The sequence below is a fragment of the Thunnus albacares genome, chromosome 10, assembly GCF_914725855.1.
Source record: "Thunnus albacares chromosome 10, fThuAlb1.1, whole genome shotgun sequence".
In the NCBI taxonomy this organism is placed as follows: Eukaryota; Metazoa; Chordata; class Actinopteri; order Scombriformes; family Scombridae; genus Thunnus; species Thunnus albacares.
The window spans coordinates 27,989,329-28,014,880 of NC_058115.1; the positions used below are offsets into that span (position 1 = coordinate 27,989,329).

Sequence of the window (25,552 nt, forward strand, 5' to 3'; positions counted from 1 at the left end):
TTATCGTCACCAAAAGTAACATTAATGCTAACGCTAGGGACTTTAAAACGCGTTTGGTCTGGCGTGTTAGCTAACATTAGTGTTAGCCGTAGACTAACGTTACTGAGCTCTAAGTGAAGTAAGCTTTTTCGTCCCAAATTTAGAACATATTTTTTCAGTCTACTAACCAATGATACGATGCTGGACAGTCGAGTCTATAATGTTATTTCATCCATGCTCAAATCGTCAGCAGGGCTAAATTTGGAGATGAAATAAAGCGTACTGAAAAATTCAACTGAAGTTTATTTCCAGAACTGCATCAATAAAGAAGGACTATTACACTTATTTTGACTCTTTTGACAGTACTTGTAGCTACTGGTCTGTAATTTTGTGAAACACCTGAAGGTGTGGTATGCAACGCATCAGACCGACAAAGATGAAATTATCAAAGTTAGACTGGTTTTGACTTGTAGGAGATCTGAATATGACATTATCCCCCAACCAGAAATTTTGATAGATTTAATTAGATCAAGTTCATTAAATATTGTCATGATCTCAAGATCATTATCTTATACTGTCATCTAGTGGTTTATACTGACGGCTCTTCCTAGATAAAATCTTAACTGTTGAAAGGGAATAGGCCTGCATTGTTTTGCTTTTCATGTGCATATTATTGTAGTTAGAAAATGTGTATTGTATGTGTTTTAACCAAATATTTTTTTTAAATTTCCTACACTGGACATGCATGCCTAGTTGAGAGGGAGGGAGCTAATCTCCCATCTACTTTTGTAATCCACCACATGATCACCTCTCACCCCAAACGTGCTTGTGTGTCCATAAAGACCCATCTGGTCCCAGACTGGCAGGCATTTGCTGACAACTGCATCATTGTTGTACTACATGGACTTTTGTTTGTATTACATGAACATTTTCTTTACAAGCTGTCTAAATCTTCTGAAATATAGAAACATACATGGAAGCATCTGACTATATCTGACAAAGTTTGGCCAGAAGATGCCTCAAGTTTGAAAATATAGTTGAATTAAGTGACTGATATAATAAAAAAAAGCATGCTAGAGTAAATAGCAACACCATCAGTCTGCTTTTCTGAAACATCTAATCCCTAATGCTTGTTGTTTCACTAATGCCACTGTGTCAACACGCCAGCTCTTTTCCCTGCTTCACTAGGACTGAACAGAAGGCTTCTGCTGAGATTAAGAGGATCATAACCAAAGGATTAGTGATTAGCATCTTACTTTCAGGGATTTCTCATTTCTGTGAGTGATTGGAGCTATGCAGTAGTGATTTATGTACTGGCAGAGGACTGAATTGTATACACTACAGCATCCGATTTTGTATTGCATTTTTATCAGCCACAGCTCAGTTGAGCAGAACATGTTGTGAGTTGTTTAATCAAGCGATGTCGTCAACACGGATAAATGCTGAACTAGTGAAACTGTGGTTAATTTAACAAGCTTATGTAACATGTTCAAGATCATGATTAGCAGCATCTTGTGCCACTCTCTACACTTGTGGATCAAGAAAGAGAGAAACTACATTTCAATTGACTAAACTGTCTATATCCTTACTCGAGGACTTTACTTCAGTTACTTACTCTGATTTAACTAACATAAATCAGATTATTTCTCAATCTATACATTTGAGTGAGCTGCATTAAAATGACTGTATTTAACTATGTCCATAAACATACTGACAATCAATGGCAGAAACATAGCTTTGAATGCAGATAAACCAAAGTCTTATGCAGCTGAAATTAATCATGTCCATGTAACTTAATTCTCATCCTGGAATAATACACTTAACTGTGTACTCTAAGCTCATCATTCAAGCTGCAGAGTGAGAAAGGGGGTTTGTGGTAGACCGTGGATTTCCAGCTCATCAGAGCATTAAGGTGAATGATGAGGTGGACATCCTCCATCTACCCTAAACCCCGCTCTGACAGATACTTCCTTCTAAAATTACATTCCTCCATGGCTTGTAGTCATAGCAATGCAACTCATGTACTTTCAGAAAAAGTGACAGGAAAAGCTCAACACCTAACTTATCAGTCTGCTCATAGGAAAGAATGACAATGCCCCCAAACTGTGAATGACATCATGGAAGGGTTCTGGAGAGACTACGTATCTTTCTATGCACATGGCACACTGGCTTTCCAAAACAGCCTGGGGCCAAATAGAGAGGTGTGTGGCATTGCATTTCAAAAGATGTTGCTGTCATAACATCCAGCGAGGCAAAGACATTTTATAGTGCAGGCATAAAGCTGATGCTCAACGACGTTTTGACAGGACAAATAGCTGTTGACAGATGTGCATTAACTTCTGTTATATAGACCTCCTGACCTTTTGGTTAGGGGCCAATTTCATTAAACACCAGCAGGCTATCATGACGCTCTTTGAAAATCAGACAATGATTGTTTGCCTGTGTGTATACATCAACAGTTTCTGTGGAGCAAAAACTAAAATGTGCTTCAAAAAGAACGTTGAAGTACCTCATCACAATTGCAAAGGCAGCTACAGACACAATTAATATAGTGATGAATGCCAATTATAAGTTCAGTATGTGTCAGTTTTAAAAAGAGGTGAAGGTTCAAGCATTATGATGCAACAAGCACAGTTTCAACAATATGGTTATTAGCTGTTGCCCAAATTTAAGATGTTCTGATCACTAAAGTATTTTATATGTATATATATATGTATATATACAGTTTTGGAAAAACAAAATATATATTTTGTAAAAATATACACAAACTGTGTCAGCAAAGAAGCACTGGAAAACATCCATACATCACAGTCCCTTTCTCTGACATCTCTCAACAAAGGCTTGCTTTCCCTCTCATTTTAATGAAGGAGATAAACAAGATGGCATAGTTTTATCACAAAACACAACACACAACAGAACTAAGATGAAAAAGCCTTCCTGAGTACTGGGGGCCTGGAAGAGCAAGCTGCTAGCAGATCTGAGGATGCAGGTGGAGGTTTGTGGTATGATCAGTTCCTGTAGGTAGAGGCATGGAGGCGCATGTCAATTGATGGATTTGTATGTGAGTAGCAGGACTTTGTAGTCAATCCTGAAGGAGACAGGGAGCCAGTACAATGAAAACAGAATTGGTGTTATATGTTTGTGTTTTTGCACTCTCATCATGAGGAGATAAAGGCATGGACAGGTTTCTCTGCATCTGTTCAGGGTGAGAGAGGGGTGGAGTTCAAAGATGTTTTTGAGATGGTAGAAAGAGGTTTTGCATAGATGTCTTATATGGTCATCAAAAATCAGTTGAGGGTCAAACCTGACACCCAGATTAGTGACTAAGGAGGAAAGGAGGAGGTCCTGGCCGTCGATGGTGAGATGAGGTATGGGGGATGAGTGAATCTGGTGTGGAGTGCTAATAAAGAGAGCTTCAGTTTTACTGCTGTTTCACTGGAGGAGATCTGTGCCCGTCCAGGCCTTTATATCCTTAAGACTGGTGCTGAGGCAAGACATGGCTGCAGAAGGGCTTGATGTACAGCTGGGTATCATTAGTTTAGTAAGAACAGACATGCCATGTCTGCTGATGACACGTCCAAGAGGGAGCATGTAGAGGGTAAACAGGATTGGGCCGAGAACCAATCCTTGCCGAACACCACATGTGACAGGGAGCGATCTAGACCATTGAGACATACTCAGTCCTACCGGAAAGGTAGGGCTGAAACCACTTAAGTGTAGAGTTTGACAGTCCAATGGTGGTGTGGAGACGCTATAAGAGGAGAGTGTGATCCACAGTGTCAAATGTAGCACTCAGGTCAAGGAGAATCAGGAGAGAAGGGGACCCTGTGTCAGCTGCCATCAGCAGGTCATTCACAGCCCTGAGCAGAGCTGTTTCAGTGCTGTGTGCTGAATGAAAACCTGATTGAAATTTTTCAAATAAGTTGTTGTGTTTAAGGTGGTCCTGACGCTTAGAAGCAACTACCTTTTCCGACACCTTGGACAGGAAAGGGAGGTTTGAGATAGGTCTGTAGCTGACAAGAAATTCTGGGTCCATAGCATGCTTCTTGAGGAGGGGGTGGATGACTGTGACCTTGAGGGCAAATGGAACAATACCAGTTTGAAGGGAGAGGTTGACAGTTTGGGTGATCAGGGGACTGAGAATGGGGATGTATGATTTGAGCAAAGCTGTGGGAATGGGGTCCAGGGCACAAGTACAGGGTTTCCATCTTCCTGAGGATTTCCTCAATGTGGCTCTGCTTGACGCCAGTAAAATGGATTAGAGACAGTGAGCCCCTAGACAGAGGGTCGATGACAGGATGAGGCAGAGAGGAAGAGCTGGGCATCAGAGAGCGGATATTGTTGACCTTGGCTCTGAAAAAGTCACTGAAGCTGTTACATCACTTTTCTGTGGCCTCAACAACTTCAGGAGATGATTTATGGTGGAAAAAAGATGCTTTGGGTTGCCAGGATGATTATTAATTAGATTGGAACAGAACTGTGACCGAGCAACATTAAGGGACTTTGAGTAAGTTCTTTGATGTTCACAGAGGGCAAGTTTATGGACAGTGAGCCCAGAGCGCCTAAGTGTTATTTCAGGACACGTTCAGCTGCTTTTATTTTCCGCAGGTCATGAGTGAACCAGGGAGTGGAGTGTGAAAAATTGACCTCACGCGTCTTGACAGGGGCATGAACATCAAAGACACTGCTTAGAGATGTATTGTAGAGTCCCACTAGTTCATCCACTGATGCCAAAGCTAGGCAAGTGATGTGCTGGAGGTCCATAGTCATGATAACTGGGTCAATACTTTTCAGTTCCGAAAAAGCATTTAATGCTTAGGTTTAGTAGAGAGTGACAAGAATGTCAAATCCATTGAGACCACCTTGTGGTTGGATACACCAAGATCATAGACCTGTGGGTTACTGATGGGGAGTCAGTGATGACCAGGTCAAGTATGTGCCCCCTGGTGTGAGTTGGGACATCAACATGCTGCTTCAGGCCAAGTCATTCAATCAGACTCAGGAACTCCACCGAAAAATGACAGGAAGGGTTGTCGACAAGTATATTCATATCACCAACAATGACAATGTTGGTTGACATGGAGCAGAGTGAGGTGAGGAGGTTGTGTATCTCAGGGAGGAAAGATGAGTTTGGTTTGTGGGTGGCAGTCGGTGAGAAGCACCATCATGGATTATGGAGGTTTACATTTTAGAGAAAGGAATTCAATAGAAGAAAGATCAGGCATTGGCAAGGGACACACTTTCAGTTCATCCCTTTGTATGATTTCTAAACCACCACCACGCCCAGAGCTGCAGGCTTTTTCCATGTAACTATAGCCAGGAGGGCAGACCTCATTATGCACAGAGTAGTCTCCTGGTTTATGTCAGGTTTCAGTTAAGCACATGAAATCAAGCCCCTTGTCCAAGATGTGGTCATGGATGAGGAGGGATTTATTGGTAAGAGATTGTGTATTAAATAACTGGTGGCGGAGACAGAGCTGAGGATGGAAGTCTTTGCAAACTCTGCAGTACACTGTGATCCACTCCATATTTTGTGGCGCAAGCCTCTATGGATGTAATGAGGTCTGTTTCTTTAAATCCCAAACTCTTGGCAGCGGGTTTAAAAACCCCTTGTTGGGTATATTAGGAAGCTGCGCAAATTCTAGCAATGTGGCGATGTAGGACATCATAATTAAAGCAGTTGCGTTGTTCAGGCAGAATTGCAGTGTTGGTAACGGCCACAGTTATAGTCACACCGTGCAGATCATTACAGCATACATGAAGGGAGCTCCAGTTGAAGAAAAAAACCCAGTTAGTAGAGTCTGTCAGTAACAACGCAGCTCTGGGTTATTTCCACACTGATAGAGAGTGCAGGTGAACCGGACGGGTTCGGGCACACCTGAGTGGGAAGGCTGGAGAAAGAGACAGCCACTGTGCTCCGGAGAAAAGGGATCCCAGTAGAGCAGGTAGGAAGCATTTTACGTTGGACAATCCAAAATCCATAAATCCCCGTAGAGAAGATAGGCAGTACTTCACTTTAGTTAATCCAAAGTCCAACAGTTTGAAGTCACGTATTCCAGCTCAGGGAGCAATCAAAACACACAGACAGAAAACAGAGAAATATAAAAAGTTCGAGCAAAATGCAGGAAGGCCACATTAATCACACAAGCAGTGAAGTTCACAGTCAAATGTCTATTTAGCAAAGACGAACGGCAGCCAGTATGCACCAGCGTTCCCTCGTAATGCAGAGTAGCCTCTCTCCCACCACAACACAAGCACCAAAACAAAACTTGTGCTTTTGGTTGCTGTGGTGATTTAAAAACTCTAATTTTTTCCCCCATTTTATTAGCTTGGTTCATCATTTCCTGGCCATTTAATTCAAAGTTTCCACAGCAAACACCAGAAGCCGTCATCAAGTCTAGTCCTGTTTACCACTTTAATTAGATATGCCGTATCTCATTCCAGTCAGATGAGGTTGGTCCTGATTGTCAGGATTTCACTTAGGTTTCAATCAATTACCTTACAAACATGTTTGGTATTGTAGACGAGTGTCTATTGAATATCTTCCATTTCCCCTGTGCACAGGACTTCTTCAAAGAATAACAAATATCAAACAAGGTTATATGCTGGTTGTAGCTGTATTGTGCAGTTTTGAACTCATTTTTTGTGCTGTGCCTTCTCCATAAACATGACTACACTACACAAATATCGAAAGCCCTCACACCCCAAGTCCCAAGATGATTCGAACACTGTGAACAGCGGAATGAGGATTAGATATCCTGTCACAGTGATATTCACTGAAAAGAGAATCTAATAACATAGATCGGTCTGGTGATTTGACTGTTGAGTACAATCATATCAGCCACAGACATGTAGATGATATCACTTTCCCTTTCAGGCTTGTCACAATGGAACGCTGTATTATTCACAGCCCCCTAAACATGCCATGACTTAGACAGAAGGGGGTGGGGGTTCAGGGTAGAGAGAGAGATACTTAGGAAATACAGAACTAATAGAAACGAGACACTGAACAAGATGAAACAAGCTCTGGAAAAGACCTCTTGCCAAAGAATATTATTTAGATTATACATTTTGGACACATAACAGGGCTAAGAAGTTGAGTACCACCAGCAGATACCTAAACCACAATGTAACATATTAAACATACAATCAGATGAGAAGATATGGAAGATATTGAAGACATTGTAAAATGACTGTGAAAGGACTCAGTATCAAACATTTAATGGCTGATTTCTGTTCATATATAGACACAGAAGCACCTACTGAGATATCACTGACCAGCTAAAACAAGATGATTTGTCCAGATTCCATCATGATTGTTAGGATAGTTACCACTGGTCTGAGCCTCAGTCAGGAGGCAAAAGATGTGAATAAACTACACTCACAAATCACAGTGAAGATCCAAGGTGACCTGCCCCACAATCTTGAAAAACAGCTGCCAACTTTGGGTTTTAAATCATGTCGTCTTTTCTAAGCTTTACAAGGCAGCCTCCCTGGCAGCAAGGCTAAACTTCCAGTTTATATGGACTTGATTCATTTTATATGACCGACTCCCCAAGGACACCAGCGACCAACATGAAACTGCTTAAAATGCCTAAAACTGACAAGATATCTTATTACACCCCACATGCTAATCCCAGTTTGTTTTTCTTGATTACATTTTTTTTTCCATTTGTTCCAAAACATATTCTTCATGTTCATTTATCAGTTGGATATTTTTCCTCCAGAAATGTCTTTAATCAAAACGAAACAAGTGATGAAATAACACAACTCTTAACAGAAATACTTTCTCACATTTACGCTTTGATATGAATTTGCCTGCAAGCACAATAGTCCTCGATCACAGTTAAGAAGAAAGACCATTCATCACACCACTAAGATATGTGACAAGAAAAGAACCAGTGAGATAATTCCACTGGGTTTCCGTTCATGCTAACACCCTGTGGCTATAAGACGCAAATCAATCAGCCTAACCGACTGAAGGTTTCCACCCTCAAAGGGCCAGTCAGTCCTCTTCTGAAGTTCAGAGGAGCCTAAACACTGTCATTAGTGACAGTGTTACTGAGGAGATGGTGAGATGAAGTGGCCTTCGAGGAAGTATTGAGTGCAGGTGTGAATGATGCGTCATGGCGTTGGGTTTTACAGGCAGCACTGTTGGATCCCATTTGTCTAAGCTTGGTTCCCATGATGACACATTATTTCATGAATCAAAGTGTAAAATATGGGTAAGTTACTTTATAACCAAAGAAGAAGAAAAAAATTCTTTCTCCCAATTAGGGATTATTTATGAAACAAATCTTGGTGGGAAATGTAGTTTAACATTTGGTTGTGACATGCGCTTCCTCAAAAATGCATCTTCTGTATGCTTCGGCTATTGTGATTCCACGTGCTAATTCGGCTAAGGCAGCTCATGTTTTCTCCTACATGTTTTTTTTTAATGCTGGAAGAGATCGTTTCAAGCAAAGACAACATGAAGCAAACTGAAGATTCAGTCATCTTTTACCTTTCAGCAACGCCAGATTAATTTCAAATTTGTTATCTGGCAAAGTCATTTCCAGAGCAAGCCTCGCTCTATGCCGTGTGTAAACGATTACTTCAGGTACATAATGAATGCCTGATAATGTAGTACACATACATGTCCTGTTACGCTGAACTATAAATCAGTTCCTCCTAAACTGGAACTATGGAGGGACCACCAGAACGCGTTGACAGAGAAGCATAAATCTGGTTTTCAACAGCAGTCTAAAGAGTCTCTGTGTGGTTACAGAGTCAAGAACAGAATTCAAATTATTTTCACCTGCCAAAACAAACCAAAATTAGAGAGTAACTGCTCCTTGTAATGAAAAATCATCCCAAACACACGTAGTCTGAACAGGCCCTGAAATCAAACAAGCCACTTCATGTCAAGTCTATGGTATCTGATGTTTTTGTGTATAAAGAAGGTCAGAAGATTCAAATATATGCCTTCTCAATTAAGATATCCAGTGCCGGTCTTTATTTCCTCCACGACATGTTGGACATGATATTAATAGGTGCGATTATTACTTTACACCTCAGCTGACGAAGTGCACGACACAAAGCGCACAAGTTACAGCTGCGAGGATGCTAGATGGAGTTTTTTTGCGCGCTCTGATTTGTCACTAACAAAACATGGCAAACAGGAAACCTGTTGTCATAACCCCAAGCCTGAGGTCCTGACATCATATACAGTACGATACAGCATGTGAATACAGTGAAACATCGGCCACTGGGATGCTAACTGAGGCTTTGTCTTGTTCCATTCATTCAGAAACCAGTGTCCTGTCTCTGCCTCCCTGAGGTGACTGAAGGACCGTTACCATGAGTGTGTGTGTGTGTGTGTGTGTAGGTAATGATATCAGCCCCCTAGGGAGAAGGGTGATAGAAGAACAACAACGCAGGAGTGGTATCACTTCCCTCCCGCCTTTTCAGCTCTCAGTCCCATCTGCCTCGGAGATTCTAGGTCAGTAGTGGCTTTTTAAAGATGTGATATGGGCCTCCGAGGAGTTTGGTCCTGCTAAATAGGCCTGTAATGGCGCCTGACACTGTTAAAGAGGATTTATCATTTTTAAATATTTTTTTCAAGGTTGCACACACTTGCATTTGTTTGAAAAGAGCATGTTAATATGTACACAAGTTAATGTAATAAGTTTTAGGAAGAAACACAGGATTATAAATGTCAAAATACAAGTCTGGGCAGATGTATAAAAGAAACAGCAGACCTTTTAAAAAGTGTGTAAAATGACTGTTACAGTCTTATTAGTAATACAAAGGCTGTGAGTTAAGTTGTAGCTGTGATACATTTGACTATATGATGCATAGGATAAATAAATCATATCAAATCATAGGATAAATAGCTCGTAGGACAGTCCCACCAGTATAAATGTAATGTGGTAGCTGATCACAAAGATTAAAAATGCAGGGATGCAAAATAAAGAGCAAATAAAGAGACTGTGGCTTTAACTTCTGTCTTTAAAACCACTAAAAACTACAAAACTACAAACAAAAAGTCCTCCAAAACAAATACAGAAGGTGTCCAGTTCACTGAGACACACAGGAATTAATGTAATGAGGTTTTGTCTGCACTCAACTTGTCAAATGATTGATTAGGAAATGTAAATTAGAGAGGAGTATGGGGGGGTCCCAGAGTCCTTTCCTGTAAAGAGGCTCCATAATTCCTATCTATGCCCCTGCTGCTCTGAATCAATCACTTAAAAAAAAGCTCTCTCTGTGCCACAGTGGGCTTAAAAATCACATATTTAAGCCTTTATGTAAACCTACAAAGCTGTGACTGCATTCCACCAGAAGCACACACATATACATAATCAGCCAGTCATCAGTGTTTTGAAGGGCTGACAAGAGGGCAGCTCACTGCAGGATGACAAAGTCAAATGCAACGGGGGCAGGCGAGTGTCGTGATTGAAATTCTCCCAGAACAAAACCTCGTTTGTGTGATTATTGTTCACCAGGCTCGCAATGAGGCAAAAATCCATTCCACATGATGCATTCATTGTTTTCAGCCAAACACGCACCAGGCCCCACAGCAGCCACAGCCACTGTACAATAGCCCTCACCAAAAGCAACGGAGAGCCTGCTGTAACACTCAGGAGGGTCTAGTATAAACATTTAATATCTTATACTGAACATTACAAAATGATTGCGGATATGCTGAATCAATAGAGGTTATTCGTATAACTTTCTGTTTTGGGAGCAATATGGTAGTTATTAACTTGAGTTTCACTGACGCAAGTCCCTATTGGACTACTACAAGAATGTTATATGGCAGATTGGATTAAAATACTATTAAATTAAACATAGTCGCTATAAATACCCCCACTGAGCAACAGACACCCTGTAACCCAACACAGAAACTTCAAATACATAACTGGGGTTTTTTTGTTAATTGAATTATTGCAGTTTGGCTCACCTTTCAACAGGTGACGAAGCAATAAAAATCAAACAGGCGTATAAAGGAGAAGGCGCTGCAGGTAGAGGTTGCAAACCAGTAACTAAGGCCACATAACGACAACAAAACACTTACACAAAAGGGAAGCAAAGTGCAGAAGTGTTGATACATTAAACGGGCTCTTCGTTGATATTCAGTGACTCACCTCGATCCATTTCTGCGCCTCTTGAAAAGCGGAGTCTGCGGCCGACTCGGTCACAGGGTGATGCTGATGAGACTGTCCTATGTCTGCAACCGGACTTGCCATTGGCGAAGAAGCTCTGCTCTCCAAGTATTAAAGGCTGTAAAATGTGTAAAAATAAAAAATAAAAAAAAACAGCTCTGTGCCGCGTTATTCCAACGAAATTAGTCGTGAACCGCGTCAGTCAGCTTGTTCTCCTCCGTCGGTTGTAGGTGTCGCAGCAGCAGCAGCAGCAGCAGCACCGGCGAGGCGAACGGACCAGTTGCTGCTCTCCAGTATCGCTCCAGTTGGAGTCTGTGGGCAGACATCAGCGTCAAGTTAGCCACAGTCACATGCACGGTTTCCGGGGAGGGCACTCGAAATAAAAGCTTGCAACGATCAGGCACCGTACTTGTTTTGCTTTGACACCCATCAGCTAACAACCGTTATTTACCTAGTCAACTAACGTTAGCGTTAACCTGGTTAGCTAACGCAAGCTAACAGGTGTTTCACCGTATTTGGTTACCCATCAGATTCTGTGACCTGCAGTGTTGGAAGTAGCACTCGGTAGTAGTAAGTAAAAGTAAAAGTATCAATACCACAATGTAAAAAATACTTCATTACGAGTGAAATTCCTGGATTTAAAATCTTACTTAAAGTACTAAAGTAAAAGTACTAATGTTGCAGAAAATCAGGCTTTAGTACTTCAAATAAATCTAGCTGGTAATACCTCTATACTTTTACTTAAGTAGGATTCTGCATGATTTTTACTTGTAACGAAGTAGTTTTACATTGTGGTATTGATACTTTTATTTAAGGATCTGGGTACCAACACTGCAGGTCACAGAATCTGATGGGTCACCAAATATGGTGTAACACCGTACAGGGAACTGGACAGCAGGCTACTGAGAATGATAAGGACATTTTGAAATCTTGGTGTAAGTACAAAATAGTAATGCATTTTCTAGTGTGGCTGTCAACTAAAACTGTAAGTCAGAACCACAGAAGGCAGCTACTAACACTGTGTTAGTAATTCATCCATAGGCTAATATATCTTAAGTTATCTGGCTAGCTTAGATGGTTGCTAGGAAACGTTATCTCACACGCCATCGCTAACAGCTAACAGTTAGCCTCAGTTTGTCCCTGGCCTCCTTTTCACACCTGTGATTTTAACATTAGCTAACGGTTAATTTCAAGATAGTGACATTCGAGTCACAGAATTATTAGTTAGCTAATTAGCAGCTAGCTCAAGCATGTGTTTATCTCAATGGTAAATAACGTCACTGTCCAAAACTTGCAGGAGGTCGTTTGGCAACACTAACAGCCGATTTAAAGACATTTTCACATTCATTAAAGTCTCCTCTTTTCAACTGAAATGAAAAGTATAACATGGGCTGCAGGATGGGAAAGGGCTTTGAACAGTTTCCCTGCTTGTAACTTTTTTTTCTCAAACCGAACAGGCCACCGAACCGGAGGTGAGGCGTCCAAATTTTGACGAAACGGTGGTTAAGGTATATTTTATTTATATTTAGTGGCGGATTAACCGTTTTTTCACCACTCACACTTATGAAAGAGTGTTAGACATCAGAGCAAAAGCTTTAACGCTGTTCAAATTCACTTCCAGTTGTGTTAAATCTTTAGTTTGCTTATGAAAAATGAATAAAAGGATTTTACTGCCTTTTTCCCATCGAGACCACATTAAACAGATTAGAACATTTACGCTAAAAATATGTTGTGTAAATGCTTTTCATAAGATAAAAATAATTTTACTGTCTTTGCTTTTAAGTGAAAAAACTCTACATGGTCAAAACCAATGAAATGAAAAATGGAAAGATGTGGAATCCTGCTGTGAATTTCGAGCTGCAACATCAGTGAAATCAGCCCCCCCTTTTTTTGCCGTCTTCATTTCTCACAAATAGAATAAATGTTTCACAAATATGAAACTGTTTTAATGAGTCTCTGGAGTCTCCTTGGTAATCTAGTCCAGACTTGACAAGTCTAAGTATAGAGGTTTTTGATCTGGACTCGGTCTAATGTGGTATGGATGGGGCGGGGGGGGGGGGGTCGCCTTTTTTTTCATTTTTCATAGTCAAAATAAAGGTTTCACAAATATGAAGATGGGTTTAAACGACATTAAGGCTTTTGCTACAACGTTTAACACTCTTTCATAAGTGTAAGTACTGAAAAAACTGAGAATTAGCCACTAAATTTCATTATTTAACTTCTTCTTCTTTGCATACTTTCCATATCTCTGCGGTTCAAATGAAACAGGAAGGTAACCAAAAATTGCATATATCTGTTCTCCATTACATAAAAGTTGTTAAACGACCTGTGAGGACTTTCAAAGTCTAACTAACGTATTGATCTTTAGGAAAACCATGCTGATACAAGCCGACCTAATATAAGGTTTACGGCATGGATGTGTGGTTTACAGGCATTGTTGGTAGTTGTCAGTGAAAATGCACAGGCAACTAATGTCAGAGTTGACAAATGTAGGCTATAAAACAGGTTACTGAGGCTTCCACCCACCTCTTCAGCCATCCGCTTATGCTCTTATTTTAATTGCAGAATGGCTTCGCTTCCGGTAATAAACCGGCTGCTCCAGCTGCTAACTTGACGCAGCTGGACTGACAGGGACTTGCACGCCGCAGTATGATTCGCTCGAATGGCCAAAAATACACAGAGCAGTGCCACTCCACCACCAGCCAATGAGGGCAGCAACACACTGGGGATCTCACACCCACTTTCACTATGTGGAGCAACTGAGAGAGCAAAGAGTTCACTGATGTAGAGCAGAAGCGAAACAGAGTCAACTATGACCTCCTGTATCACCCTAAGGCAATAAACTAAAGCATACTATTAAGAAAATGTCTTTATCTCTGTTTTCATACCGCTTCCATTAGTCATTAGACATTTCTAACTGCATTTTGAGTGAAACACAATCCATCTTTGGTCAGTGAAATAATTAAAAATAAACAGTTTACATAGTAAGTCAGCTTAATTGGGCAGATTTCTCAAAAAGAAAGGCCGCACACAAATAATTTCACCATTTTTAACCACTTTACCATATGAGGCCCCATAGTTAGAGGATGCCAATCAAGCGTCTGACCTGCACAGGTGTTATATTCTTACATGTTTGCTGACCTCTTGTGGAATAACGCAGCAGTGCTTAAAAAATGGGAGGAGCGGCTTCCCAGACAGGAAATTTTCATTTCCTTTTGTACTGAAGGTGTACTCACTCACCTCTCCTGTCTTCTATCACACAGGCATCTATTTCCTTTCCTTCCTTTTTCGTTTTCTTTCAAGTTGACTTTGTCCGATAAGATCTAGCCTATGTCTAAAATAACATCATGGTTAGTCTTTCAGTGGGCACGCTGTTTTCATATGCTCATCACCCATAGTGTACTTGACTTAATAGAGTGACAGTCCCATCTGTGTTTGACAGGACACACTCTTAAGCTGGACGAGCAACGCTGCGGTTTGGCAAGTACTACTCTGCTACTGTTATTACTTCTGTATCGAGAAAGTAGTTCAATGTCCTTGTTCAAATTTTCATTTTCTTTATTTTCCTAATAAGCTACTAGAATACCCAGAATCCTCTTACAATTTTAATCTAAAACAGCATTTATTAGATATGTGTATTGATGTTACACTGTTAGAAATGTTATGATACCGTTGTATATTCAGTCATTTTTTATTTATTGCAAGATACAGTAGACGGTGAATACATGATGGTGCCTGTAGTAAAGATGAATAAGAATAAAACATGGAGGTTTTTTGCAAAAAAGAATATTAATATGAATTATATGTAGCTTTATAGCTCGGCTGCTACTTTACTTTTTCAACCATCATTCTATTGTGTCATGTTTGGTATGTTTAATACTGAAAATGTGCATTTAGGTGTTTCTTTTCCCTGTTTTCCTGTAAAATGTGAAAATGTGGTAAATCTATGGAACCCCAAAGATACACAACTCACAAAATGATGTTTTCACTTGCAAAGAGAAGTGCAGTTTCCTTTACGTTACAGACAGGAGGTTTATATCATTCAGAAACCAAGGAGGCAGTGTGGGATATTTATTATATTGAGAGTTAATTTAAGAAATGCTGTTGACCCATTTAGGGCAAATATATAAAATCTGAGTGTTTGGTGGTTGGACTCTCAAAGGATACTTGAGATTCTGACATTCCTTGCTGTAGAAGATGTTTTTATATGTCGGAATCAAAACATTCTTAACAGTTCACACCAAAATAATACCACATTGTGTCTGCAGGGGGTGCCAGAGACCAGTGTTTTTGTCATTTTTTTGCTGTCTGCTAAAAAATTACAAGTCATAGCTTCCTCAATGTAGTCCTCTGACTGGTTTTTATATTCAGCAGCTGTTACGTGGAATGGGTTACCTGCAGGCCTTAAGTCGATTAGCTCTGCTGGAAACTTTAAGTCCTCCCTAAAGAGCTGGCTGAGTAGCAGCTGGTCCTAAATATAACTATTTAAGTTGAGTTGCATTAGTTCCTAAATACACATTTTGTTTGTTTTAATTGTTAATGCATTGTCAGAGTAATTTTGTCTGGATTAGGAGAACATATGGTTTTTAAGTCTGATTGATTTTGACTTATTTAGGTATAGATTAAGCCGTTTGGGCATACATATGGATTTATGCTGTATATTGTAGGATTGATTCATGTATTAATTATTGAATTGGTAGGATACCCTGTACTGACTATGTATTGTACTGCTGCCTTTCAATCAATCAATCAATCCTAAATGTTATCTGTTTTTTTAATAATGTGGTGTCAGGTATCAAGAAGCAACTCTGAATTGGAAACACACATATACAAAATAATAAGTATAAAATATGAAATACTTAACTTGTGCATGACAAGATACAATCTCAGCTCTAGGTCCACTAGCTTCTCCTGGAGCTTTCAACCATATGGCACAGTCTTCATCAGTGGATTGAGTTTACTGTAGATTTCCAAACTTCCACTCCACAGAGTATTTTCTTTATTTTACAAAACACAACCACAAAATATCTTATCAAATATGACAAATTATTGGCTACATCTGCTGAAAATGAAGATGCTTTTTGCTTTCAGTAAGATTTTGTTTCTTTTCTTGCTCAATTCATATGCCAAGAGTAAAATCTGGTATTTCATAAGAGCTGTAAATGAGCCAAAATTGGTTATCAGACTTCAATCAAGTCTAAATAATACGCGATGTCTAGCTTTTTTAAAAAGGCAAATATTACATTCATCAAATCAGTCACACATCTCAACTTCTCCTCTTTTCATCCACAGATTTTGAGGCCTCCTACTATCTTCTCCACAGCTATTCAAATGTGGCTGACGGTCGTTTCCATCCCACTGCTTCCTGCCATCATCATGTTATCCAGCCGCTATCATGTCAAAGTTGCCGCACTGTGCCATCGGGCTCTGGCCTGGGCACTGAGGCTGGTGCGAGGAAGAGTGTGTGTAAGGAGCACCCACGCCTTTGTGTTCTCCGAATGCACCCATGGCAATGCTGACAGCGTCCTGGAGACCTTTGACCTCTATGCTGACACACATCCTTCTCTCTGCATCGGTCCACAAATTGGTCAGTATGCATAAGAATCGCTTTATTTATCATGTGCATTTATGATACAAGAAATTGTCCTTGAAGTCTCTTAAACCAAAGGTTATAATGTTGGGTACAGATCCAGTGGAGGCTGCTGAGATACCAGCGCAGTTTATTGTGTTTTGATTCAGTGTCACACTCTTGTGGTGGGTGTTGTGTAGAAATTCCGAGCATTGGTCAACACTTCAGGTAGAAGAAAGTGTACAGGAGTCTTGATGTCTTATGCTGAGTTTATTGAAACACTTGGCCAAGCTGAGAACTGAAACAGTAAACATCAAGGTGTTCTGCACAAGATGCTGTCTCTTCCCGTTCTGCTTTCTGAAGGTCTGACAGCCTACAATATGAAAAAATTGTTCACTAGTTTCTAAACAAGGAACTGCACTTTACCCGTGTTAGTTCTGGTCACACTGCATGGTACTTTCAGGTTTCTGTCAGCACTGTCTGGTTATGCCAATGGAAATCTGCGCAATCACCTATCTGTGGTGTCTAGGGCCATCTTCCTGACCTTGGTTACCGGGACAACGCCGGTTCACTCTTTATCAGAGTGGCTCCAGTTTTCCCAAACACCCAGATAGCTGCATATCCAAGGAGAAGCGGTGTCTCTCTCTGTAAGACTTAATGTTGTTTACTCTGTGACCTCAAGGCCCACGCTTGACCCAATATAACCCAATTTGTAACCCCTAAAGATGGAAAATTCCATAACAGCGGGCAGGTGCACACTGTGATACATTGGAGCATTCGGGGAAGTTGAAAAAAATCAAAACTTTGCTTTGCAGGAATGTTCACAGTGCCTTACCAATCCTTGAACAACTGTTACTGTTTGTAAGTCATTATTAAGATTCAAGTCTGGAGTCAATATAAACAAGTTGCAAGTCAATGTTTAAAGCTTATTTATTTGCAATCCAGATGCAAGTTGACACCTTGAATAACCGTCCATGATATAAAGATGTGAATCTATTAATCAAAGGAGTCACATATATTAGACCAAGATTTGACTGATATGGAATTATGATCAGTTTTTCATTTATTGCTACAAACTCACTGTGTCGTTTGTGCATTGCATTTCACCTGTCCATCACATGACAGTCTTGCAACATACTGTATTTCACATTGGATTTTCTCTTAATGTAGCTCAAGTTCAAGTTTAAGTAGAACAAAATAAAACAAATGTTTTCATGAATTAGCTATGAGTTAAACCACTGTGACAACTGCAATTTATGATATTTCTATAAATATGTTTACAGATCACAAGTCATCAAAAAAGCTCTGTTAGTCTCTCTAAAAGTCTGTAACTTTTGAAATTTGCTTTAACATAGTGAATTGAAAAGTGATTCTACATGACACATTGTTTATCTGTCAGTCTTCACTTCCTTGCATGTAATAATATTGATAACTAATAATAATTTAAAAAAAAAAAAAAAGGTTAAGATAAAACTGGTGCTTCTATGTCCACAGTATATCAATCCACACCTAATAATCCAAGTTTTAATTTAATGGAACATACTTGCAATATTAGTCTGTCAAGTTTAAAATAAGAAGGGCACTGATTTTCATATATTCCACCTTCCTGGCGCAACATTTATGATCCTAAATGACCACTAGATCCTTTAGATACTTCATTAATTACTCAAAGAAATCAACACCAGCCCTGTCCTGTTGACTCAGGCGAGGCACTGGATGAGGTGGTGAGGCAAATTTGCCCGTCTAGGGTGCTGGAGCTGGGGATGCACTGCGGCTACAGCTCTGTCCGCCTGCTGCGTCTGTTGTCCCCTGTTGGCAGACTGATCACAGTGGAGCTGGACCCATTCACATCAGAGCTAGGAGAGGAAATCATACTGGTGGCGGGCTTCAAACACTCCCAGGTACGCTCAGGGTAGATTAGCTTTTCAGTTTATCACATCCGCATAACAGACAAGGTGGTAAACAAGAACAGATTTAAAAGAGGAATTCTAACTCGTGCTCTTTTTGCAGTTCCAGGTGTTGACATGTAGTTCAGATGAGAGCATCCCAACATTGCATCCATTTCTTGAACCCGATCAAGGGAACAGTGAGGGTTTCAATCTGGTGCTGATGGACCATGACCCCCAGCAGTACCTTACAGACCTGCTGGCCCTGGAGAGAGAGGAACTCCTCTGCCCCTCTGGCTGCTCTGTTCTTCTGATCATCAGGGACCCAAGAGCTGAAAGTCTGAGAGGAATTGTGGATTATATCAGAGCAAAACCAGACTGTTACTGCATCAAGACAGAGCTTCAGTTTATGACAGAGATCTTCTTCCAGAAGGAAAGAACTAGCGTAAACGTCAACCAGAGAGTCTAAAGAAGTGTGTGTGCGTGCGTGTGTGTGTGTGCTTTCTTTCTCTGTGTACTTTATCAACCATAACCACTGTACCTTCTTGAGTATTACTTATGTGTGAGACCTGTGTGCTGAATAAATGGTTTACGACAGTTTTTCGAATTGCTGTTTAATGTTTAATCTTTTTCTAACTTGGATAACTTAAGGAAACAAACACAGTAAAATGTTTTGTGCTTCTCATAAAATATATGGCTCAAATGTTCTTCAAATGTTTATTAATGATACAGGGCAGGTGTGTAGATGGGCAAAGCAAGCACAGGAAAATAGGAGGGAACACAGCAAAAGAACCCCCCCCCCCAAAAAAAAAAAAAAGAGAAACCAACCTGCATAGAACCACCACAGAATAAACATGAATACAACTCAAATACCCAAGCAACACTACAATGTCTCATCAGCAACAAACAAAACCAAAAACCCTAAAACAGGAAGTCTATGGGATTATGTTTGCAAGGTGGTATCTCAAACACTAAAAGTGCTGAAGTATTCATACTACATGGACAGGTGTCCCATGTGGAAATGCTGAACCTATGAAAACATGGAACCAATAGCGCCACCATGTGGTCAGTTATTGTGTGTTTTACATAACTCATGAACCGTGAGTTGAATCAAAACAATATTTGCACAGAGTATTCCTTGGACAATGCTGATTCAACTGATGTGGGCTGTGCCCATTTGTGCCTGGAAATATTTTCCACCATTTAGGATTTTTTGCTTCTGTTGGCACATATTTCATCTAATTTTCACCAAACTTGGTAAATACCATATTTAAATGACCCCAGACAAAACTCATGAGTTCATTTATGGGTAACACTTACTGTTTGTCTGCAATTGGTTTTTGAAGGTGTGGATGATGCCCTTAGAACTCTTCAATGCTAAATTGGATTGCAACCAAATTTGGGAATCTTGTACATAAAGCCACACTGCACAAGTGTGTAACATTTGATGTAAGTCTACCCATAATAACGCACATTATAACATGATATTTCTGCAAATATGTTGTCAAAAATAAAATGACACTTGGTACACAAGTTCTCTGTGAATTTGCACAACATACTGAATCATGACACCAATAGCCCCACCCTGTGGTCATGAGTAAAACACCACCATACTACTTATTAACTGCCATATCTCCTAACTGTAATATACCATGGTAACCAAATTCTGCGAAGTTGTACAGATGAGGATGCTGAACAAGTGTGTTGTATTTGCAGCAATGCTGTGCAAGTTATTTCAGCTGTCAGCTAGTATTAATGTTGTTGTTGTTGTTGTTGTTGTTGTTGTTGTTGTTGTTGTTATTATTATTATTATTATTATTATTATTATTATTATTATTACTATTATTATTATTAATAATAATAATAATGAAATGCATGTTATATATTACAAGGTTGCTCTGAATAATAGTAAACGTGCTACAAATTAATCTACAGTCTTCAATAATACAACAGTATCTTTGAATCGACTGCTGAGATTGTTGGATTTCATTTGCAGCAAAGTATAATATGATTTAGTTTATTCTATCTGCATAGTTATCATTTAAGGCACTCAAATGACAAACAAACTATGAACACAGTGATGACAATAACACACAGGTATAGGAGATGCTGAATTCAACTTAGTTGTGCATGGGATATTGAGAAAATCCCAAACGTGCTTCCACCAAGACCTCTCTTCACAACAAAAGAAACAAAGAAAGAAATAAGTAGATGTTGAGCACAGAATAACCACTTGATGGCGCTCTCTGCTTTAGGAAATATAAAAACTCAGGCATCAAAGTGGTTTTGACAAAGCAAGCATTTAAAGGGAGATGCCACACTTTTTTACATATTTTTTTTCTGCACCCTAGGACAGCTCAGTTCATACTAAAACAGCAGTCTTAGTTAACCTTTGAATTTGTGATGTAAACACTTATGTTTCCTGATTTATTCATGATGAAGAGGATGATCCAAAGCAAAGATACACACTCCTTTGTGTGCATATTATGATTTTTACTTTCAGAGCCCAATTTCAGTGTTAATAATTTAGAAAAAGATGTTCTTTTTTTTTACACCCTTTTTGTAATAAGATCAACACTTTCAACCAAAGTGGCTATAATGTCTATAATGATCCACTGAATCTTAAATGAGGAGGTAGCAGTGTTTTCTTCTGGGTAGAAATCAGATGGAGTTTTCTAAATTAGATCCTAATGGCACTGCCTTGGCTTTTATAGCAGCCGGGAAGCCATTACATGGTTTAAAGACAATTTAGTGCAGGATTTAAATAAATAATATTTGTGCAATAACAAGATTTAATTAAATGCAATATTTCCAGGAGCCCCGGGGTGGGTCCTGTCTCGAGGTCACAATTGTTACACAACAGCGTGATGAATGTTGTAATGTCTAAAATTATGCAAACTTACAGGGTTTAGTGCAGTTTAAACGAGCAAGAGAAAGAGACAGACAGAGACAAAGAGAGTCAGAAGAGGGGGTGTAAATTGTTAACTATTATGAATTAAACATGGTGATAATACACAGTCAAGGATGTGAACTTTGCAAATCCATCCAGTTGAACTGTTCACTGTGAATGTTTCCATACAGAAAAGCAGGTAATGGAGCTCAGAGCTGTAATGGCAGATTTGACGAGCTGCATGAATACTTTATAAACTCATACATAGACCACTATTTGCACAAAAGGGGAAGTGGTGCATTTGTTGAATAGGATGTTGGTGTTTGAGGGGAAACAATAGATTTCCAGCAAACTCTGATATGTTTGGCTCATTCCTTGTGTATTAGCTGAACACTGACTGCTGTCAGACATAACTGTCCAACCATCTGCACTACAAGGTCACATGGATTTGCTGTTCGATCTGAATTAATAAGAAAGAGACCACAGGCATATGGGTTATTGTCTGCTCCTCCACTGGTAATATTACTTCTATTATGGAGAACTGCTGAAGCAGAAACAACCAACTCATTAGTACACAAAGTTAGTTTCATAATCAGTATCAAAATAGAACTACTTTAACTCTAAATTAAGATATGTACCATTTGGAAAAAAGGTGACGCCCAATCTAAGGAAGTGATTGCTTGCATGAAAGTCAAAGTACTGAATATTATTATCACTAATTAGCAATCTGGAGCATTTCATTTGGAAAATAGCAACATTCAGGGTGGGTATAATCATCTGTGAGGATTTTTTTTTTTTTATCCACTGAAAAGGGTTTACAATTTGTGTTTTGGAATGAAAGTCTTCATATCTTTCAATTCCTTTAAATTTCATTTTCTAGCTTTGGTAAAGACTTTGTTGACTTCACTGCAAGTTTCTGGATTGCATTCCTAAACTGATAATCCCTTTTAATTTAGAAAAGCAACATGGCAGATAAGTAATAAATAAAATTTGACTTAACCTTCCATTCTGTACCCCTAAACAGATGTGCACAATTGTAAAGAAAAGCAGGAATATTTAGATTTATAGATGCCCTATTAATCACATATTAACGGCCTTAATGCAAACCTGCCTATGCATACTGTATTTCTGTTAACCTTTTTTTATGGTCATATTTGCATATTTGTCTGTCTTTCCCTTCAACAGCTTCTAATCTACTATGAGATAATGACTGTGATTCTAGCAGGCATTTTAGAGAAACTAGCAGCATTACAATCATATTAGCTCTACCCAGCGCATCCCCAAATGGCCAATGTGTGTATGTAATTATACAAAGTGGACCAACTGTAATGATTCCTCATTAGCTTCCACCACCATCTCAGCTCAGATACTCTCCCAACGTCCCACAACACAAGTGTTAGAGCCAAGACGTGGTCAATTTCTCAGCTGTCAGAGGTGATTTAACATTTCCTTGCCCTCCTTTCAGAGCACCACTAGTGTACACAATGATGTACAACCAAATGTAAACACCATGCTCTATGACCAACCGAAACCTCCGCCCCCTTCCTCTGGTTTCCTAAAAATTCCTATTTTAATGGGTTCAATTTCTGGGTTCCTCCTTCATCAAGCTATGAACTGCACTCTGTGCTATGGAGGCTGGAGAGCGGATGTAAACACAGCTTTCAATTATAAATCAAACCCTAAAAGAGCCACGCTCTGCTGCCCCCGGGCTCTCTGCACAAAGGCCCAGCCTTCATACCCAAACACCCCACATCGCAGTGCTGGGAACCTCTGGACAGCCATTCACTAGGATAAATTCACAACGGAGACAGAAACTTTTTCAGTGACTGTGTGTGTCAAAGTTATGCAGAGAATGTTATGCTCATCTTTTATACTGTGTTGGGTATTAGTCCATCCATGATCTTATGCCACTAAACTTAAAGCAGAGGTTTGACAGTATGTTTGATTTTTGTCACATCATTTACATTTGTGTTGATTTACATAATTTTATCAAACATACAGATTGTGTATGTCATAAGTGTGATAATCTGTCCCTTGTTACAAGTAGAGCACAGCACTATGAGAAGGACAAATGAAACAAAATTGTACATTTTTGTTGATAAATCAATACACTGCAACTGTAACATCTACCCTTCTGACAACATAGTTTGTCAGTGCTTTCCAAAACCATTACATATGGCTCTGACAAAAATGCCCCTGCTATGCTTGAGGTTTAGTATGTTTTAGACACAAAAACAACTTGGTTAAAGGTTCTTCATGTAGGAATCAGAAATTCCTTCTCATTAGTGACACCTGTGGTTGTTAAATAAGCTGTAGTCAACATCCTGGTGCTCGCAACTATTGCAGGTGATGTCTTTTTCCTCGCTTACACTTCTCATAATTACATAAAAGATCTCTAACGTTGTGTTTTGCACCGTGTTTCAGCAAAGCATCTCTCAGTCCCAGTCAGTCAGCCCCCCCACCGACCGCTGTATGTATGCGCCTTTGTTGTGAAATGTGTTGTGGTCGATGGAGGCAGCTAGCTGTTTCATTAGCTGGAGAGCTAATATCTGCAGGGTGTTTCTAGTTGGATAACGCAGTACAGAATAACCACTTGATGGCGCTCTCAGCTTTAGGAAACATAAAAACTCAGGCATCGAACTGATCTCAACAGAACAAGCATTTAAGAGGAAATGCCACACGTTTTTACATATTTTCTCTTCACCCTAGGACAGCTCAGTTCATACTAAAACAGAAGTCTTAGTTAACCTTTCAATTTGTGATGTAAACGCTGTTGATTTTGATTTATTCATGTTGATTTATTCACGATGAAGAGGATGATCCAAGGCAAAGATACACACTCCCTCTTGTGCATATTGTGATATTTACTCTCAGAGCCCAATTTCAATGTTTCCAATTAAGAAATAGATGTTCTTTTTTTTGTAATACGATCAACACTTTCAACCCAAATGGCTATAATGTCTATAATGATCCACTGAATCTTAAATGAGGAGATAGACATGTTTTCTTCCGGGAAGAAATCAGGTGGAGTTTTCTAAATTAGATCCTAATGGCACTGCCTAGGCTTTTATAGCAGCTGGGAAGCCATTACATGGTTTAAAGACAATTTAGTGCAGAATTTAAATAAATAATATTTGTGCAATAACAAGATTTAATTAAATGCAATATTTCTAGGAGCCTCGGGATGGGTCGTGACTCGAGGTCACAGCTGTTACACAACAGCGTGATGAATGTTGTAATGTCTAAAATTATACAAACTTACAGGGTTTAGTGCAGTTAGAAAGAGCAAGAGAAAGAGACAGAGAGAAAAAGAGAGTCAGAAGACGGGGTGTAACTTGTTGACTATTATGAATTAAACATGGAGATAATACACAGTTGAGGATGAGGACAGTTAATTAAACGGCAGCTAGCTGTTTCATTAGCGGGAGAGGTAATATCTGCAGGGTGTTTCTAGTTGGATAGAACAGTTTTTGTTTGTTGCAGTGTTGTTGTGTCATTACGCCGGTCAAAAATGTCACTTCCGTTGGATTTTCGCTGAAAATCTGACCCGGGGCCTGCACATAGAAATCAGTCCACAGACTGTTACAGGCAACCAAGAAAGTCAGGGAAGGTCCCATTTTTTACATTACTACCTGTTCACTCACTGGCAATAAAAAATTATTAATACATACAAAAACTTTAAGATTAAGAATAAGTCTTGGTCATGAGTAAAAGAAAGCGATATTGACTGTTGGTAAGAAACAGGATGTGAAGTTACGCTAACACAATTCATGAGGCCACTAGAGGTCCTTATTCAGTAGTTGTGAACCAACAAGAATATATATGTCGTCTATCATTGTCCTCTGAAACAATACATTGAAGCATTTACTGATCTGATCAACAGGCCAACATGTTTGTCAGTGTCTTCCGAAACTGTAACAAATCACTTTTTCAAAATAAAAACCTTTTCCCGATCTGACAACCATATGCTTAAGGTTAGGGGTTTTCCATCATCATGGTTACAATAATAACCACTTGGTTAAGGTTAAGGAAGGGACCACATTAGTTGATGTCTGATGTCTGATTAGTGGATGACCTGCTC

At 39.5% G+C, this 25,552-nt stretch overlaps 2 protein-coding genes across 14 annotated transcripts in view; one reads left to right on the forward strand and one right to left on the reverse strand.

The window, feature by feature from the left end:
• Window positions 1-11,422, reverse strand: part of LOC122991065 (LIM and calponin homology domains-containing protein 1-like) — a 95,785-nt gene extending 84,363 nt beyond the window's left edge. For 6 of the 9 annotated variants that reach the window (XM_044364678.1, XM_044364677.1, XM_044364676.1 and 3 more), the window contains exon 1: window positions 11,109-11,417. In XM_044364678.1, the coding sequence (XP_044220613.1) occupies window positions 11,109-11,210 (102 nt within the window). In that variant the 5' untranslated portion in view covers window positions 11,211-11,417. Of the gene's footprint in view, window positions 1-11,108 lie in introns of all 9 variants that reach the window. The other 3 variants (XM_044364670.1, XM_044364669.1, XM_044364672.1) reach the window with 2 other exon arrangements.
• Window positions 11,423-11,604: 182 nt separating this feature from the next.
• LOC122991066 (transmembrane O-methyltransferase homolog) lies at window positions 11,605-19,188 on the forward strand. 5 transcript variants are annotated; one of them, XM_044364680.1, is made up of 7 exons: window positions 11,605-11,696; window positions 11,942-12,061; window positions 12,584-12,598; window positions 14,569-14,606; window positions 16,419-16,713; window positions 18,400-18,596; window positions 18,706-19,188. In XM_044364680.1, exons 2-7 carry the CDS (start codon window positions 11,977-11,979, stop codon window positions 19,048-19,050), a joined length of 975 nt encoding a protein of 324 aa, XP_044220615.1. In that variant the 5' UTR covers window positions 11,605-11,696; window positions 11,942-11,976; the 3' UTR covers window positions 19,051-19,188. The 5 variants fall into 5 exon arrangements, with proteins under 5 accessions (XP_044220615.1, XP_044220614.1, XP_044220616.1 ...); XM_044364679.1 differs by lacking the exon at window positions 11,605-11,696 and having other exon boundaries at window positions 11,929-12,061; XM_044364681.1 differs by lacking the exons at window positions 11,605-11,696; window positions 12,584-12,598 and having other exon boundaries at window positions 11,974-12,061; window positions 14,490-14,606.
• The last annotated feature ends 6,364 nt before the right edge of the window (window positions 19,189-25,552 follow it).

Bases quoted from the DNA above. Each gene is read 5' to 3' on its own strand.
- LOC122991066 (XM_044364680.1), top strand. From the start codon at position 11,977: ATGGGTCACCAAATATGGTGTAACACCGTACAGGGAACTGGACAGCAG. The intron at 16,714-18,399 runs GTCAGTATGCAT...CTGTTGACTCAG, and splicing joins CTGCATCGGTCCACAAATTG to GCGAGGCACTGGATGAGGTG. The intron at 18,597-18,705 runs GTACGCTCAGGG...CTCTTTTTGCAG, and splicing joins CGGGCTTCAAACACTCCCAG to TTCCAGGTGTTGACATGTAG.